We start from the raw sequence: 17,705 nt of genomic DNA on the forward strand, positions 1-17,705 counted from the left end.
GGTACGCGGCGGTGTATCGGGGCTAGGGAACATACTGTAGAACCCGCTGGTCAGTACCATAACGGTGTTCGTGTGTGTGTGGGGGGGGGGACAACCTTGCTTGCTTCCCTGCGCCAACCTGCGTAAATGCCGTCAGAGCCTCAGAGGCCCTAAGGTCAAAGCCACTGCTGCTATTGGGCTGCTGGTGACCTGGAGAGGAACCCCTAGGGCCCAGAGCGTACAGCAGCTTCCCTCTGCCAGCGGACTTTGCGTATCGGACCGGCCGGGGGCCCTCACCATCGCTGCGTCCCCACAAGCACGTAAGTTGTACGAGGGGCTAGCCGTGGACAACGTCTACCAAGCGTGCGCGAGCCCGGCGGCCCGTGCTGGAGGCTGCGCCCCTCACCGTGACCCGTGCCCACGTGCCACCATGTGTCATGTGATCGTGGGCATCGTGCCAAAACTGGAGCCTGGACGTGCGATGGGGCGATGTTTAGGCACGCAGGCAGCCTGGATGGGAGGGGAGAGCTGGGCCAGCCCGCCCAGCCGCCTTCCGCAAAGGGCTTCCTGTCATGCCCGTGGCTGCCAGGGGAGGGTGGCGGCAGTGCAGGGCGGTAGGCCACCCCTGGCTTTCAACAACAGGGCGTGCCCACACGACGAATCCGGAATCCCCCGTGTTGGTATTGCGCTCATAACTGCACTGTGTGGCTGCGTCCACGTGTGCCAGTGAACTTCGAATCCAGCAGAGGTAGCTACGTGCACCAGGGGAGGTAAGAATGCCGCAGACACATCCCACCCTTCAAATTGAAAGAGCTTGACGAGAGCGTTCAGAATCCGCTTTCAAAATTTTGATCAGGGTAGTATTTGCGGAGATATGGGCCCCCAAAGTTCAGGGTCCGTCGTCAGTCCTGGGTAAAAGGGGGATCCATTCTCAAAAGTTGGGGCGGCCAAGGTTTCGTCACGGTGTGCCGGAAACTTTCGTCTGGGCCTCATAAGACAGCCGGGCAAGCCCAAACCGTTGCCCAAAGCATGTAATGGATGCTTTTAACGGCTGGGAAACGTCAGGAGCCTACCAGAAGACGAAGGGCTACCGCCCGTCAACACATGTTGGGTTGGGGTGCGCATGTCTCGGTGACCAGAACGTGCCACAAGTCGCGGACCGGTGCTTGCGCGCCGGAGGAAAACGCATGTGTATGTCCCATGCGTAGGTAAGTCTCGTAAGCGTGCATTACACGGGTGCAACTGAACGGCCGCAAGATGTTCACAACATGTCGACAACATGGCTGTGGTCAAGACGCGCCCGACGAACTTTCCGTGTTTACATGTTAATAGAGCTCGTTGAAAGCCCCCCCCCCCTGCCGCGGCCTTTCCATCTTCTCCGGGGCCCTGGAGTCCCCCTTCCCTCATCCAGGCGCCGCGCCCTAACATGTGCTCCGGCCCGGCGCACCCGGCCACAGTCACGGCTGCCAGCGGCTCAACAGCCACCACCCCGTCCCCCAACGACCCCATCGCGCACGTTATGGAAGAGCGCAAGCACACGAGGAGACCGGGAGAGGGTCGACGCCGCATCTGTGCTTACAAAGGTTGACGTGCAGGGTTGGGCAGGGATGTCGTAGTGCACCACGCCGCTCTCATCATTGGCGGGTCAAGTCAGATTATGCCTTTGTATAAATCACTGACACCAGAGTCTTTGGCCCCTTCCGGAACGCTTCTGACACGCGTGCAAGCTCCTTGCCAAGTCAGGAGCCTGAGACAAGCGGTGCGTGGGCAACATCTTGGTGCTTCGCAACCGAGCTGCTTCAACACGCACGTGTGTGTCCCAAAACGGAGTTGAGGAGCGCGACTAACGCAGGTGGGTACAAACATACCGGCAAGCAGCGGCACCGTCACCGTCACAGGCAGCGGCCCGCGCCCCTCATGACCTCGCCACGACGCGCCTCCAACCCACCACCCACTCAGCCCTCTTCCCCCAACCCCTCCCCCGACCCCTTTCCCAACCCGGCAAGCTCCCCCCCCTCCGCTTACACCGGCGCTGCCAAGCTCCCCCTCCTCTGCGCTACACCGCCGCAGACAAGCCCTCCTTCTTGAGTCCTCATCCCCTACACAGCCGCCGGTAAGCTCACATCCAGCCGCCCCAGCGCCGCCGCGGTGCCCAGCGGCGCCGCCGCCAGCAGCTGCCGCCGCCACGCCGCCATCGCGTCGGCGGCGCCCGACAGGCCGTACACCTTGGCCTGCAGCGCCGCCAGCGCCGCCGCGCCGCCGTCCCTCAGCGCGTCCTGCGCCATGGCCGTGTGGCCACACAGCAGCGCCGCCAACAGCGCCGCGCTCTCGCGGCCGGCGCTATCAGCACCAGAGGCCACCGCGTGCGACAGCGCCGGCAGGTCCGTCTTCATGCCCACCTGGAGGGAGGGAGGGAGGGAGGGAGCAGGGCGCGGCGGGTTGCCGTGTAAAACACAGCAACGTCGGAATGGGCAAGCGCCCTTCCTCGCAATTGGATAAGCCGTGCCGCTGCGGCCTTGACCCCCGCACCGCTGCTCGCTGCCTGCACGCCCGCCCGTCCACCCACATCCGCCACCCACCGCAGCCCGCACACCGCAGCCCCCCGCCCCCCACACGCCCTGGCCTTCCCCCCCCCACACACACACACGCCACGCACCTGCGCCATGATGGCCGTCAGGCGCCGCAGCTGCTCGCCGCCCAGCGCCACCGCGCCGCCCAGCAGCGGCCGCGCCAGGTGCCTCGCCACGTCGTGCTGGCCGCCACGAATCAGGTCATCCAACAGCCCCAGCACCAGCCCCACAGTCTCGGGGCTCAGGGGCGCGGTGGTGGAGGATGCGGTGGGGGCGGCGGCGGCGGAGGAGGAGGTGGGCGTGTAGGCGGCGGCGAGCGGGCGGGAGGCGACGGCGGCGGTGGCGGCGGCGCGCGCGGAGGAGGAGGCGGCTCGCAGCGGCTGCGTCCAGTCCAGGTCTTGCGGGTGGGCGGGCGCTGCGAAGTGGGGAGTGGGTGTTATGTTCATGACGAGTTAGAGAAGTGGTCGACCGTAGGAAGGGAGGGGGAGTTGTTATTCCAATCCCAGAGAAATCGAGACCCAGCGTTGGCCCCGAGGCTGAGAGAGGAGAGAGGCGCAGCCGTGCCGTGAACCTGTGTGTGTGCTGCCGTGTGCTATCACTGCTATCCATGTGTGCATCGCGCCATCACACATGATGCAGCACACACCACGCCTCGACGCACGGCTTCGGCCGCCCGCCTTTGAGCGCCCCCCCATCAATGGCTCCCGGCCCCCGGCCCGCTGCCTCCCCACGTCCCAGCGCCCCGCCCTGCTTACCATTGGCCGGCTTGCCACCGCCCACAGCTGACAGGTCCACAAACTCATCACCCAGCGCCGGCCCGCCTCCGCCTCCGCCTCCACCATACCCCCCTCCACCGCCTCCTCCAAACGTGCCGAACGCCGCCGCCGCCACGGCGCTGCGGAACTGCCCCGGCGGCGGCCGCCGCACAAAGCCTGCCATCAGCGCATCAGCCGCCTCCACCGCCTGTTGCCAGTGGCGCAGGTTGGCACGCAGCCTCAGCTCTGTGGCCAGAGTGATGCCGGGCAGGGTGGCGGCGGCGGCGGCGCCCCTTAGGCCGTCCATCTCCAGCATCAGCGCCGCCAGTGGGTCGTGCAGCTCGGGCGCCAGGGCGCGGCTGGCCAGCTGCACCGCGCCTGTTTGGGGAGGAGGGGCGTGGGGATGGGGCGTGGGGATGGGGGGAGGGGTTACTTACATGGTTAGTTAAGAAGAAGCGGGGGGGGGGGGGGTGTACATACCAGCCCAAACGAAACCGAACCCAATGCAATAGAGCGAGGAGGGGGTGGGGCGGCCCGGGCACGATCGAGTCAGCAAGTCACAAGTTTGCAGAGGTAGGGTGTCAAGGGGTCTTGATAGAGCAAGGGGGCAAGAGGAAGAAACCGCCGTTTGTAAACCGTAAACCGCCGTACGACCATCCCACTGCCGCCGCAAACCCAGCCCTATGAACATTCCAATGCGCCCCGGCGCACCGCCGCCGCCTCCACTCACCGTGCAGGTCTCCCGCCGCCACCAGGCTGCAGCAGCGCAGCCCCGGGTGCGCCAGGCTCATCGCCAGCGGCTGCCCCAGCAGCCCCACCGCCCACAGACAGCCGTCCCGCGGGCCCAGCAGCGCCAGCGGCCCCGCCGGCCGCATCATTGGCGGCGGCGCCAGACCTTCGTGTACGACAGCGCCCATGGCGGCCGCCGCCACCGGCACGCCCGGCCCAGCAAGTGTGATGAGGCGCGCTGGCGCGGCGGCGGAGTACGACGGCGGCGCGCCCGCCGCCGCGGCGGCGGCGGAGTCGGGCAGCGGCGGCGGCGCGGGCGCGAGCAGCGCGCACAGGATGTGTGTGGGCGTGGAGATAAAGAGCTGGCGTGCGGCCCACTCCAGCGACTCGGCGCCGCCCACGGGCAGGGCGGCCACCACTGCGAAGTCGGGCCGGGCCCTATGATGGAGGGAGGGATGGAGGGAGGGAGGTGGAGAGGAGGTGGAGAGGAGGTGGAGGTAGGCAGGGGGAGCAGGTCATGGCTAGTAGCAAGGTGGTGGTGTGTATGAGGAGGGAGGAGTGCGCACACGCCCCACCAAGCCACAGCCCTCCTCCACGACGCCCTCACTCTTCGGCCTGCCTCCTCTCCCCACCACCGCCCCCCCCGCTGACGGGCGCCGAAAGGTCAAGGTTAACGCCCAACCTCCTCCGCGATCAGTGGGCCGGTCCTGGGCCTTGTTTCACTTACGTTGCATCAAAGTACGCCGCCGCACAGCCCTGCTGCCCCCTCACCTGACCACCAGTATCTGGCTGGGGTAGGCCAGTGCCACCATGGAGCGGGAGGGGTCCCACGCCAGCAGCAGCGGCTCCGCCAGCTCGGGGCCCAGCCGCCGCCCGCCCTCCCAGTCGTACCACACCATGGCGGGCCTGAGGGGGGGCGGTTACATTCATGACTAGTTAAGGAAGTGGTAGACCGAGGGGGGGGGTTGCAAAATCGGTACAGAGAAGTGTAGCGAAGTAGAGGGGGGGAAGGGATGGCGATTGGAGGGGGAAAGTAGGAGGGGACGCAAAGAGTATGAGGGTTAGGACAGGAAGCAGGCCGAATGGTCGTGCACTGCTGGCGGACGTGAACAACGCGCTGCGTTTAAGGGTCCCGCGCCCCTAGCGTGGCGCCACTTCCCGCGCTTCCATCCCCATCCCCATCCCCGCCCCCATCCCACCCCCGCCCCGCCCCAGAATGCAGACCCCGGACCCCAGAACCCGGCTCCAACACCCACACCCCACACCCCGCACCCCGCACCCTACACCCCAACGCACCCCTCAGCGCCCGCCAGCTCCGCGCCCTCCGGCGCCACCGCCCGCCGCAGCGTCACCGCCAGCAGCGGCCCTCCCTGCACATAAGCCGGCAGTTCGCCGCCCAAATCCAAACCCCCGCCACCCAAGCCGTGCGGCACCACGCTGGCGCCGCCCACGCCGCCCAGCCCTTTGATCCGCACAGCCGCCGTGGCGGCGGCGGCGCGCGCCGCCGCCTCCGCCGCCAGCCGCGCCGCCTCGGCGGCCGCCGCCGCCTTCTTGGGGTCCTTGCTGGGCTTGCCGGGCGGCGCGGCGGCGGCGCCGAGGGCGGGCGGTGCCTCCTCCAGTGCGGCGAAGATGGGCTGGGAGGCGTGCCAGGCCACGGCGGTGCCGCTACCGCGGGCGACCCTGAGCAGGAATAGTGTGCATGGGGGTTGCAAAGATGGTTGGAAAAGCGGTGCATGCGTGCGGTGCATGATGCACTGAAGGATGACCGAGTGAGCGGCCGTCCAGGGGTGGGAAGAGAGGTGTGCATACAAGCGCAGGTGAGGTGGGGTTCGCAGCACGAGAAGCAGCGACTCGGGGCAGGGCCGGCATCAAGACCAACTGTGATGCTCACGGATGCGGGAAGCGGCGCCCATCATGCGCCGTGTGTGGCTGCCGCCGCAAAGTTGTCACCTCCCCCATAACAGAACCGGCATCCCACCGCTCCGCACAGTCCCCTCCCTGGTTACAGGTTCGCTCCCTCTTAGTTAATCATGCATGTAACAGTCATCATGCACAGTCTCCCCCACCCCATACCACCCTCACACACACTGCTACCCGTACCAACTCCCCACTCACTCCTGCCATGCGGAGGCTCCCTGGCGGTACACGGCGTAGGTGCGGGCGGCGGGCCAGGCCACCGCCACGTAGCCGCCGTCGGAGCTGGCGCTCAGCAGCGCGCGGCCGGAGGGGCCGTCGGAGGCCACCTGTGCGGCGGCGGGTGGCGGCAGCAGCACCGCAGTAGCCGGTCATGCAAAAGGGAATGGAATATATTAGAAAGTATGGCGGGTGGCGGCGCGTGTGGCAGACACGCACGCATACACGTGCATAGTCAGACGTGTGCGGCTTGCAGGCATGCACAGCGAGGGAAGGGCGGTGGGAGTGACGGCTCATGTCCCGCTGTCACCGTCTCACTCCAGCCGGCCCACGCCTTACCGTCAGCTTGCCCATGACCTGGTTTGCCGGCAGGTCCGCCAGCTCAGCACCCGGCAGCGTGGCCGCCGTCACACACAGCACCGCGCTCCCCATCGCCGCCACGTAGGTGCAGCCGCCGCTGCCGCCGCCCGCGCCGCCGCCGCCGCCGCCAAACGCGGAGCCCAGGCCGGCTGCGCCGTCGTCGTACAGGGCCTGTGTGGGCGAGGCCAGCGGGAGCGGCACCACCGGCAGCGGCTGCGGCAGCGCCGCCAGCGCCAGGACGGCGACGCCGGTGTTGGTGGCGGCGGCGACCACGTGCGGCTGGGTGGGGTGCACTGCCAGGCCGTATATCTTGGGGGCCTTCTTGGTGCCTGGGGGGGGGGGTAGAGAGCACATGGTCGGGAAGGACACGGGACAGTGTTTGTGGGACATTTGTGTGCAGTACATGTGCGCGCGCGCGTGTGTATCTTAGGTTAGCCAACAAAAGGTGTGTCCTGAGGGCCGGGATTCCAGGCATGACTAACTAGACGATGCCGGTGCTGAACAGGCAAACATGCTGAGGGCGCGGAGGGACGGAGGTCAAGAGCTCCGTAGCTGACAACACAAGTTCCTCCCCACCCCTCCCACACACACTGGCCACACGCCTGGCACACTCCTGACAGATACGGTACGCGTTTTGGGTTGGGCTCTCGCAGCCTCATGACAGATGGTAAGCGAGTCGGCGGTCAGCGGTCTACGACCAACGCCGACAAGAATACGGTAACACGGCTCAAGGGCCTCCAGACAAAGGAAAAGGCCAAACCTCCTCCGCGCTTGGTGGGCTGGTTCTGAGTCTCGGTTTCGTTGGGAATGGTGAAACTCCCCCCTTCCCCACCACCACCACCACTCCGTCCTCCACATCCGGCTACCCACCCAAACCCCCTCGGTTTCTTTGAAATGCGAATACACCAACCCCCGCCCCCCTCGCCCGCTGCTTTCCCATGATTCCCCTGCTTCTATTTCCTGCTCCCAATGCCTTTCAACCTTGCAATCCCCCTCACCCCTTGCTTTCTTTGGGATTGGAGTAAAGTACCACCCTCACCCCCTTACCCCCTCACCCGCTGCTGTCCCCAGATTTTCCAGCTTACATATCCTGTTCCCAATTTGAACCAATACCTCCCACCCTCACCCCCTCACCCCCTCACCCGCGGGCACCAGGTCCGCCAGGTCCGCCGCCAGCCGCACACTGCCGCTGCCCGCGTGCGCCAACAGCACGTGTCCGCCCTCCGTGCCCAGCAGCAGGCTGTGCACGCCCGCGCACACCCAGCCGCGCGGCCAGTGCGCCATGCAGGTCAGCGAGGCGCGGTCCACCTTGATCTTGGTGGTCTCCTGGGGGGTTGCAAAGATTGGGGGGGGGGGGTGTAGCCGTTCATGCGAACGGTTTGTATGAAACATAGGGAGATTAGAAGCCGCCCATGAAAGACGGAGTGAATGAGTCAGAAGTGTGGAGTGCCGACGCCGGGGGAAGGGAGGAGGCGAGGAGGGGTTGCGAAGTTGGGGCAGCGGAGGGAGGAGGGGTACCAGCCTCTCCTTCCCTTGTATTCTCCAACACACCCGCGCTGCCGCCCCGCCCACCCCGCCGCGCCGCCGCCCCGCCCTGCCCCGCACCTTGAGAGAGGACATGTCCAGGCCGCACACGCGGTGGTCGCCGCCCGCACTGAACAGCAGGCAGCGGCTGTTCTCCGGGTCCTCGGACACCGGCACCACCACCAGGCTCCCCGGCAAAAGCTCCTTGTCGTGGGCCTTGACGTCCGCGCGGGGGCCCAGAGCGTCGCCACCGGAGGCGGCTGCGGCGGCTGCGCCGCCGCCGGCTCCGCCGCCACCTCCGGCGCGACCCATGGGTTCGAAGAGCGCCACGGATCCGCCCTGGTGGCCCACGGCCAGCGTCTCGAAGCGCTGGCCGCGCACGCCCATGACGGCCATGGCCACCACCGCCGTCTTGTGCGCCGACATGAGCCGGACCACCGGCTGCGTGTGTGCGGGGGCCATACATTCATAATAAGTAAAGAGCTGGTGTGATGCGGCCTGTTCCTGTTGGGGCTGCCCAGTAGTGGTGGGGCCGCAGCGCCGCAGGCCGGCACCACTCGGCCGCCCTGTCACGTCATCAGACAGCTTACCCGTGCAGCTTACCCCATATGACCATATCTGATACTACTTGAAACCCAACGTCATCCAACAACTACCTCATATCTGATACTACTTGACACCCTACCTTGACCGGGAAGATCTGCAGGCAGCGCACGATGCCGTCCGAGCACCCCACCGCCAGCACCGGGCTGTCCAGCAGCCAGCCGCCGCCGCGACCCGACCCCTTGCCGCCCGCCGCCGCCGCCGTCAGCGCCGCCACCGACACCGGGCTGCCCACGCCCGGCCCGGCGCCGCCCAGGCTGCCGCCTGCATTGGCAAAAGGCGCGGTGTTTGCATTGCGAGAGCGATATGTTACCGTTTGATACTGTTCGCCGCTTTTGTGTTTGACCACAACGTACGGCGCCTCGCTTGCAATCCAGCACACTTTTGCCACCAGGTCGCCCTCAGAGCGGGAAGCCGGCCTCGGCGCCGCCGCCCCGCCCCGCCCCGCCCCGCCCCGCCCCGCCCCGCCCCGCCCCGCCCCGCCACTTCAAAGCCCGCCGCACCTGTGTGCAGCCCGGCCTTGAACAGGAATGCCACGCAGGTGGGGCTGCGGCCCTCGAACACGCCGCGGCCCAGCTCGATGACGCGGCGCGAGGCCAGGTCCACCACCAGCACCTTGTTCTCACACGCCACCACCAGCAGCCTGTTGAGGGCGGGTGGGTGGAGGTTACGGGTGGGGCCGTGCGTTTGGGGTGAGTTCGAGGGTGCAGCCGGCGTGGGCGTTGAGGACAGGCAGGCAGGCAGGCAGGACACGCCGGCAGGGCCGTGTGCAGACGTCTTGTGCCCGAGCCGCTCCCATGCTTTGCGCATGAGCCCCTGCTGCGCTCATGACAAACCCGCGCCGAGCCGCCAGATATTAGACTTGAGCCCTGGGCTCCCACAAGCCCGCCAACCCGCCAGCCCCACGTCGGCCCGCCGGCCGGCCCGTGGGCCCCGCCCCCCCCCCCCCCACACCTGTGTCCCCTCAGCGCGGTGATGTCCTCGGCGCGGGGCGGCGGCGAGCCGCACCCAGCCACCGCGCTGTGCCCCCAGCTCAATTGCACCTGTCGGTGGGGGCGCGGTGGGGGCGATGATGGGTGGTGGTGGTAACGGTGATGGTGGTGTCAAGTTGGAAGGGCCTCTGTCCTTCCTGCCTGCTGGGTCAAGGGCAGCAACTTCGTCACAGCCGTGTCCCTCACCCCTGCCGCTCTGGCCTCCACGGCACCGCTATACCCCCATACACACCATTGTGCGGAACCCCCAGGCGTACGATTACACCCCCAGACCCCAGGCCCAACCCCAACCCCCGCCATGTCGCTCGCCGGCCCCTCCTCCCAGTCCCCAAGTCCATACCGCCCGCCCCCCAGCATCCGCCCAGTGTCCCAGTTCACCTATTTCCCCCGGCCCACACGTTTGCACCATTTGATTTTTGGGGGAACAGTTAACCCCTCCCCAACCCCAAGGCATAGGCCACGCTCTCCTCTTCGCTCTTTTGCCCTGGGTTCGGTTCAGTTTGGGCTGGTATCTACAACCTCCCCAGTCCTACTCCTACACACACGCATGCACGCACACACACACGCACACACACACGCACCTGCGCCACGTCGCTGTCCAGGAACTTGACGTCCCGCACCGCGCCCGTGGGCTCGCGCTTGGCGCCCGGGCCGCCGGCGTGCGGCGTGGGGTGCAGCAGCGAGGGGTTGGGCGCGAAGGCGGCGTCGCGCAGGTGCAGGCGGGCTAGCTCGGCGTCGGAAGACAGCTCTTCATCGCTGCCGCCCAACTGGGCCTCCCACACCACCTGCGTGTGCGTTGGTGGCGGGGGTGTGGGCACGGGGTTGTGCGTGAGGGTTGGGGTGAGGGTGCGGATGAGGGTGGGGATGGGGGTGGGGAGCTGGGAGGTGCGGGTGCGGTTGTGAGGAAGGGGGCGCGCTTCGTCGCACGCCTCCGCCTGCGGGCGGGGAGAGTGTCTGCCGAGGGGAAGCACTCAGCACAGTCCCCCCAAACTCCTTGCCCTCCCCAACCCCTCGCCAATGAGAAGCCGCAGGGGCCACCCAGCCTCTGTCCTGGCTCGCCATGCATCCTAATGCGGCTGCGCATGTGTGACCGTGCCACGGCAGGGGTGCGGTGCAGCGCCGCTGCCGCCCTACGGTGTACAGCGCCCTGCGCACCTGCCGCGTGCGCCAGTCCCACACCGACACGTGGTTGCTCTTGGTGGCGGACACGATCCAGGGCAGGACCGGGTGGAACTCCACTTGGCGGACCTGGCGGCAGGAGGCACAGGGGGGTGCGAAGGCGGCGGGGGAGGGGGGGATTGGACGCAGTGGCATGTTGCAGGTCGCCGAGATGCCCGGCACGACCGAGGATGGCCAGTTTCGCGTGCCAGGTGCCTCCCCATTCTCGCCTTACCTTGTCATCCGCCGGTTTGAAGAGCTTTAGCGCTAGCATGTTGGCGTCTCCAGAGGTCCGATAGGCTCGCTACTGCATGCGTGCAAAGCTCCTCGGGATCAACGAGTCCAGTCAAATGCCCATGCTAGTTGCCGAAAAAGTGTTTACGCAGTTGAAAGCAGCATGGCTCTAACTCTACAAGAGCACGAGTTGGAGTGCGTAGAAGCTGGGGTCAGCAGTTTGCGGAAGTCGCTCTCTTGTCGTCGCTACTACAGTGCTAGCTCACCAAGCAACTGCTGTTATTTTGTAGCAGTGTAACGATTACCTCAACATTAGCCTGCACAATTTCGGACACGAACCCCACACGATTTCCCCTCACATGCCTGCCCTGCTCAGCCCTGCTCCTCTTGGTGATCATCACCGCCGGTCAGGTCGCCTGCCATAGTGGGCGAAAGTGGCCGCAATTGAAGTCTTTAAGCGCACGCTGGGCCTGGCTGGACTCCGGAGCTCATGTTGCTGCTTAAGGAATGAGGACACCAGGGGACACTGTGTGCGACACCACCAGCCTGGACGTCGCGCTGGCGCCGAGTCGCGGTGCGACTACGTCCAAGCAGCGGGCTGATGGCGGCCGCTGGCCGCGGCAGAGGGCCACATGGTGACATGGCCGCGCTGCTGTCTGGGGGCCGCACATAGCGAGCGTGTCATCCATGGCTTTCCCTAAGCGGCTTCCACTGTTCCACACACACGATGCCAGTCTCGTGCGTCATGGATCCATGGCGCCTTGGTCTTTGCACAAGGCCCCCTTGGACGGTGTATGGGCGTAATTCGGGCCACCCGTGTTGCAATGTACATCCGTGGACACCTTAGTCCATACCAAGATCGCTACGTTGCCCCAAGAGCACCGCGCTTTCGCTTCGTTGTCCGTCTCCAACTGCTGCCCCCTCGACATCCAGCACCACCAGCACCGCCACCAGCACCACCACCAGCACCGCCCTGCTGCCGCCACCCCGCCAGCTGCGCTACTTGGACCTGCGGACTGAGCTTCAAGCCATCAGCCTAGGCGTACCGTCCCGCCTCCTCCACCCAGCAGCACCTCCACCAGCAGCACCTCCTCCAGCCTCCTCCACCCAGCAGCAACAGCCTGACAAGGCTGCACGCCCTTCACAGCGTTGCTCACTTGCCACTGCGGGCGCCTACCTCACGTCCTGGAGCGCTCTCCCACATGCCGCCCGGGAACGGGGGCACACCTGGCACTGCTTTGCCCCTAATCCACCCCTATGCCACACCGTGTCCCTCTGAGGCCCCCAGGCCGCCTCTAGGCCGCACCGACGGGCCGCAGCAAGTCCGCTGGGAGCACCGCCACAACAGCTGCCCGAGCCGCCGCCGCCGTTTGCGCCGCCGCCTTCACTGCAGGTACCGCTGTGCCGGCCGCCACTGCACCAACCACCGGCTGCCTTCCCGACAGCGCTGTGGCTGTAGCCGGCGCCTCACCCAGCTCCTCCGGCCAGCTACAGCCGGCGGCGCCGCCGCCGCCACCGCCTGCCAGCGGCGCCGCCGCCAGCACTGTGATGAGCTCCTGGCGGCTGTAGCGCAGCCGTTGGTCGTACGCCGACAAGTCGCCCGCCGCCGCCGCCCCCGCCGCCGCGCTTGCTACAGCACCGGCCCGTGCCGCTGTTGCTGCCGCCGCCGCTACTGCTTTCCTCCCCGCAGGCGTAGCGATGTGGAGGGAGGTAGCACCCGAGCGCGCCGCCACCGATGAGCCTGTCAGCCCGGCAGGCGCCGCTGCCGCGGCAGCGCCCGCCGCCTTCCCGTTAACGACGACCAGCACCGGCGGCCCCGCCGCCGCCGTGCCTGCAGCCGCGGCGGATGCGGTCGCCGCCATGCAGTCAGCCATGCGGACTGCATCTTGGGGAGACACCAGCCAACACGCCTGAAGCTCCAGGCGGCGGAGTGCCGTCAGGCCGCCACCGCCGCCGCCGCCACCTAGCCCGCCGCCACCGCCGCCTGAGGCCGCCAGCAGCAGCGCCCCGTGCCCGGACAGAGGAGCGTCCTGCGAGCGCTCACACATTAACACGCATACACACACATCCGTAAGTAACCCCGATGCCGTCTGGGCGGCTGATTACACACACTTGTACACACACACACACACACACACACACACGCACACACACACACACACACACACACACACACACACACGCACACACACGGGGGGGGGTTCCATCGGCATGTGCCAGTTGGACACACAGCTGCTGTGAGGTTCACGCTCAGTAGCACAGGCGCATCGGTGCAAGCCCTGGACGCTGCGACCCCAAGAGCGAAGCATTGGTGGCTTCCGCCCTGGCATTAGCGCCCGCCCACACGCCAACCCACATGGCCCATCCACTCACCCGCACAAGTAGGCTGTGCAGCCGCGGCAGCCGCGCCGCCGCCAGCACCGCCGCGGCGCCGTCTGTGAAACCGCCGCCTCCCAGCTTCAACTGCTCAAGGGCTGAGGCTGCCGGCGGCCTGCTAAAGTCACCGCCGCCGCTGCCGACACTGCCGCCATCGCCTCCACGCGGCCCTCTGCCCCAGCCGCCGCCTCCGGCCAGTGCTGGCAGCAGCGCTCGGAGCCCAGCCTCCGTGACCCGCGTACCCAGCAGGTTGAGGCGCAGTAGCTGCGGCCACACATTACTACTGCCATTGCTGCTACAGCCGTCCTCGCCTTCCCCGGAGCTGCTACTGCTACTGCGCCTGCTGCTACTGCCGGCTTCTTCCCGCGCTGCTGCTGGCCGTTCGTCCCGCCGCCACACGTCCGCCATGGCGTCTACCCGCTCTTCTTCCTCTGCCTCCGCATCTAGATGCTGCTGCTGCTGCTGCTGCTGTTGTTGTTGCTGCTGCTGCCCTTGCTCTTGTGCGGGCGGCTGTAGCGGCTGTAGCGGCGGTGGCGGCGGCGGCGGCGCCAACGACAGGGCGGTGTTGCCGGAGAGGTTGAGGGAGGTGAGGGAGCTGAGCTGCTGCAGCCATGACACGCAGTCGTCACCGACACCCGCCGCCGACAGATCCAGTTCCTGTTCTCCACCGAAGAGGAACACAACAACGCAACGAAAGGGCATCGTGATGCATCGCGGCAACATGCACGGGGCTGCGCACCGGTGCCAACATGCTGACAAACCCAGTTGGCCTTCACCGCACACACGCCACACGCCCCGCTGCTGGCGCCTGGCGCCCCACATGTGTGTTATTGAGCACAACGAAAACGAAGCGCAAGGACAGTGTATGCGATGCAGCAACGCGACGGCATACGGATATGTGTGTGCCCGGTGCTCTCACCCGCAGCTGCCGCAGTCCTGCCGACACCAGCGCCGCCGCGCCGCGTGCGCTCCCTGCGCCACGGCACCCGGCCGCGACCAGCTTCGCCAGCGCCGGCGCGTGCTACGTACACCACACAGGGCACAGGGCACAGGGCACCGGGCACAAGACCTTGGTAATGGGTGATGGGGCCCGGTTGGAACTCAGCCTCTCAGCAAGGCACGCACCCCGGTGCCGGTACTAGAACTGCAGCATTAGAGAGATCGGCAGCGCGGTCAAAAGTCGGTGGTTCCTTTGTAGTGGCTGTGCAGCGGACAGTACAACCTGCCGTACATGCCACCGCACACACACACACACACACACACGAACACGTGTACTGCCGCCGTACGTACCTGCAGCTCCTCCAGCTGCTCAGCGGGCACTGCCGTACGGCTGATGTCCAGGTGCGTCAGCCGGGGCGCGCCGCCGCCCCCATGGCCGCCGCCGCCGCCGCAGCCGCCACCACTGCTATCGCTGCCATCCCCGCGCCGCCCCGCCAGCGCCGCCAGCGGCAGCGGCCACACGGCACCTCCTCCTCCTCCGGCTAATGTTATTGTTGCTGCTGCTGTGGGTGCGGAAACGTCAGCCAGGTCTAGCAACTCTAGTGTGGCAGCGGCGTGTCTGTGTGTGTGAGGCAATGGTTTAAGAGTTTGTGCGAGTGTGAGCAGCAGCCCGCGCGGTGATATGGATTTAAGGGTATGTCGAGTCTCAAGGCCTCCAAAACTGGTACTAATGCCGATGCCGACGCCGATGCCGATGGCTACGCTTACCGGACCAGTGCCGCAATGCCCGACTCGGCCGCCGCCGCCCGCCCCGACACCACCGCGCCACGCAGCAGCAGCTGCCGCAGCGGCAGCGGAGCTGCGCCGCCGCTGCCGCCCGGCCACCACACGTCCTCTAATTGACAGTGCCGCAGATCTAGAACCTGCAATACATGTTACCACATGCACACCTCGCGCATTGGAAATGACTTGCACCAGTACGAATCAGAGTGCTCACGCGCGTGCGGCCATTGTGCCAAAGTGTCTTACATGAAGGCAATGCACAGCTACCAGAGACACTCATGCGACAACTGACCCCGCGGTCCGCGCACCTGCAGCGCCGGAAACGCCGGCGCCACGCGCACTTGCGTCCACGCCAGGCTCAGTTGCTCAAGTCGGTGCATGCCCATACTGCTACTGCCGCAGCCGCCACCACCTCTGGATAGAACAGCGCTACTGCCATCATCAGCGGCGGCGGCGGCGGCGGCGGCGCCAGTTGTGGCCAGCACGGCCAGGAGCTGTTCTCCGCCGTCGCCGCCGTCGCCCGCGTCCGTGCCCCAGGCGTCCAGCCGCCGCAAGGCGGGCAGGTGCGGCAGCAGCGCGCACCAGTCGGCGTCGCTGCACGCCTGCGAGGTCCGGAGGGGCCGCAGTCAGGGGCCGGGGTACGTAAAGGCCCATGGGGTGAAGGCGCTTTAGGGCTGCAGATGAGGCTGGAGAACCGTATCGCGCCTCTGATACTTTTGAGTGTGGTTCCGGGCAGCCCGAAGACAGAAGCAACCAATACTCCGCCGCACGTGCGTGCGTGTGGTGAGCCCCGCCCCGCGGTCCTTCCCCCCGTAACCCCCACCCCCACCCACCTTAAGCCCGCCAGCACGGAGCTCCGTGAGGCCCGTCAGCGCACTCAGGTGCCGAAGCCCCGCACCCGTTACAGACGTCTCTGCATTTTAGCCCCAAGACAAAGAGAAGGGGTTGACAAATGTCGCAGCGAAGAAAGCAAGGCGCGCCGGCAACTTCCACCAAGACGCGCGCGCTTACGTCTGCAGCTTGCCCTCCGCAGCACCCCCACCTTCACACGCGCACCCTCACCTGAAATGTCAAGTGACACAAGCCCTGCTGCTACTGCCGTCACGCCGCCGCCCAGCCCTGGGCCCCAGCCCCCCACGCCGTCCTGGCTTCTGCTACAGCCGCCGCCGTCGCAACAGCGAGCCATAAGCGCCGCCGCCTCGTCACCCAGCTTGCTACAGCCGCTGACATCCAGTCGCCGTAGCGAGGCGGCGGCTGGCGAGCGGCACGGTGGCTGTAGCTGCCAGCCGCTGGCAGTTGCCGCTGCGTTGTCAGCGGCTGTCGCGGCAGACGCATGTGTCTTGGCCATGGCGGGCGCCGGCAGTAGCAGGGCCTGCAGTGCGGCGACAGTGAGCCTGCTACAGCCGGACATCCGCAGCTCGGCGAGGTGGCTGTAGCAGGAGCGAGCAGGGGGAGGGAGCAATGAGACAAGGCGGCATTCGGCTCGGTTCAGACGACGAACCCAAATCTTCTGGTTGCTGCTTGCGAGGCCGTGCTTCAGCAGGCCCCTCTCGCAGCACCCAGTGTTACATGGACGGTACGAGCACACGACCACACTGCAGCATTGCGCAGACGGCCCTGCCCGGTTATGACAATGCCAAAGCACGCACTTGAATCCCGCCAACGCAGCCGCCCAGTCTGGCCCGAAAGTGATCGCTGCTGCTACAGCCTGCCCTGCCACACCAGCACCACCGCCTCCGCCGCCGCCGCCGCCTGCTACAGCCGCCCCACCCGGCGGTGGCGGCGGCCGCAGCTCCAGCCGCGTCACGCAGTGCCGAAATAGCTCGAGAGTGGCTGGCCTGAGCTCGCTGGGTTGCCGTACCAACAGCAGTGCGAGCAGCTCATTGGCGGCGTGCTCAGGAAGGCGCTGTTGGGAGGTGGGGTTGGGGGAGGGGTTTCCGGGGGAGGGGTTTCCGGGGGAGGGGTTTCCGGGGGCGGGGGATGTTGACGGCGACGTGCGGGGTCATAACGGCCGCAGGCTGGTGGGGTGGGGTGGGGTGGAGCTGGTGTGATTGGGAGCGCTGGCGCGTGCCCGCGTGCCATTACAGCGGCTCTGACAGACAACGTGCCATAACGTGCCGGAACATACGCACTGGATTGCATGAAGCAGTGGGCCTGAGCTCGGTGCTTGGCGCCGCGGGCCGTGTCCTAGGTGCTAGGCAGAGGCCGGCCGGGCCCAGCGGAACAGGCCCATACTCGCCGCTGCCGTGGTGCAGCCCTTGAAGAGCCTAACGAAACCCCTGCCAGCGCATGCCCGGCCCCTTCGCCTTTTACTTGTCATGTTATGATAAGCGCGCACCTCCAGGTATCGCCGCTGCAGTTTCCAGTGCGTGCTCTCGGTCGCAGCCGAGACGCACAGTGTTTCTAGGCTTGGGAAGCTCATTCAGACTAAGCAAATTGGGCCGTAGTAACTACATGTCTGTGTTGCGGTGTTATTTATGCATAGCGAGCAACACCTGCATGACTTTGGGCCTTTGGGACGACTTCTGCCAGGCCAGTTTTTCAGCGTTCTGACTACAATCGCCATTTCT

The 17,705-nt window shown here is 66.6% G+C and overlaps 2 protein-coding genes across 2 annotated transcripts; both read right to left on the reverse strand.

Annotated features, from left to right (window-relative positions):
- Positions 1–837: 837 nt before the first annotated feature.
- Positions 838–11,343, reverse strand: CHLRE_12g535350v5 (uncharacterized protein). Its single transcript, XM_043068638.1, has 16 exons — positions 11,039–11,343; positions 10,801–10,893; positions 10,227–10,430; positions 9,608–9,696; positions 9,157–9,296; positions 8,736–8,917; positions 8,132–8,491; positions 7,669–7,852; positions 6,506–6,855; positions 6,149–6,276; positions 5,330–5,713; positions 4,805–4,939; positions 4,035–4,471; positions 3,305–3,682; positions 2,636–2,964; positions 838–2,378 (listed from the first exon to the last, which is right to left on the reverse strand). The coding sequence occupies exons 1-16, from the start codon at positions 11,075–11,077 to the stop codon at positions 2,079–2,081; spliced, it is 3,732 nt and encodes a 1,243-aa protein (XP_042918733.1). The 5' UTR covers positions 11,078–11,343; the 3' UTR covers positions 838–2,078.
- A 384-nt stretch (positions 11,344–11,727) lies between these two features.
- Positions 11,728–17,583, reverse strand: CHLRE_12g535400v5 (uncharacterized protein). The gene is made up of 10 exons (XM_043068639.1): positions 17,474–17,583; positions 16,785–17,041; positions 16,198–16,565; positions 15,969–16,048; positions 15,444–15,737; positions 15,121–15,275; positions 14,704–14,971; positions 14,333–14,434; positions 13,411–14,070; positions 11,728–13,067 (listed from the first exon to the last, which is right to left on the reverse strand). The coding sequence occupies exons 1-10, from the start codon at positions 17,555–17,557 to the stop codon at positions 12,333–12,335; spliced, it is 3,003 nt and encodes a 1,000-aa protein (XP_042918734.1). The 5' UTR covers positions 17,558–17,583; the 3' UTR covers positions 11,728–12,332.
- Positions 17,584–17,705: the final 122 nt, after the last annotated feature.

This window comes from Chlamydomonas reinhardtii, chromosome 12, assembly GCF_000002595.2.
Source record: "Chlamydomonas reinhardtii strain CC-503 cw92 mt+ chromosome 12, whole genome shotgun sequence".
NCBI classification, from domain to species: domain Eukaryota; kingdom Viridiplantae; phylum Chlorophyta; class Chlorophyceae; order Chlamydomonadales; family Chlamydomonadaceae; genus Chlamydomonas; species Chlamydomonas reinhardtii.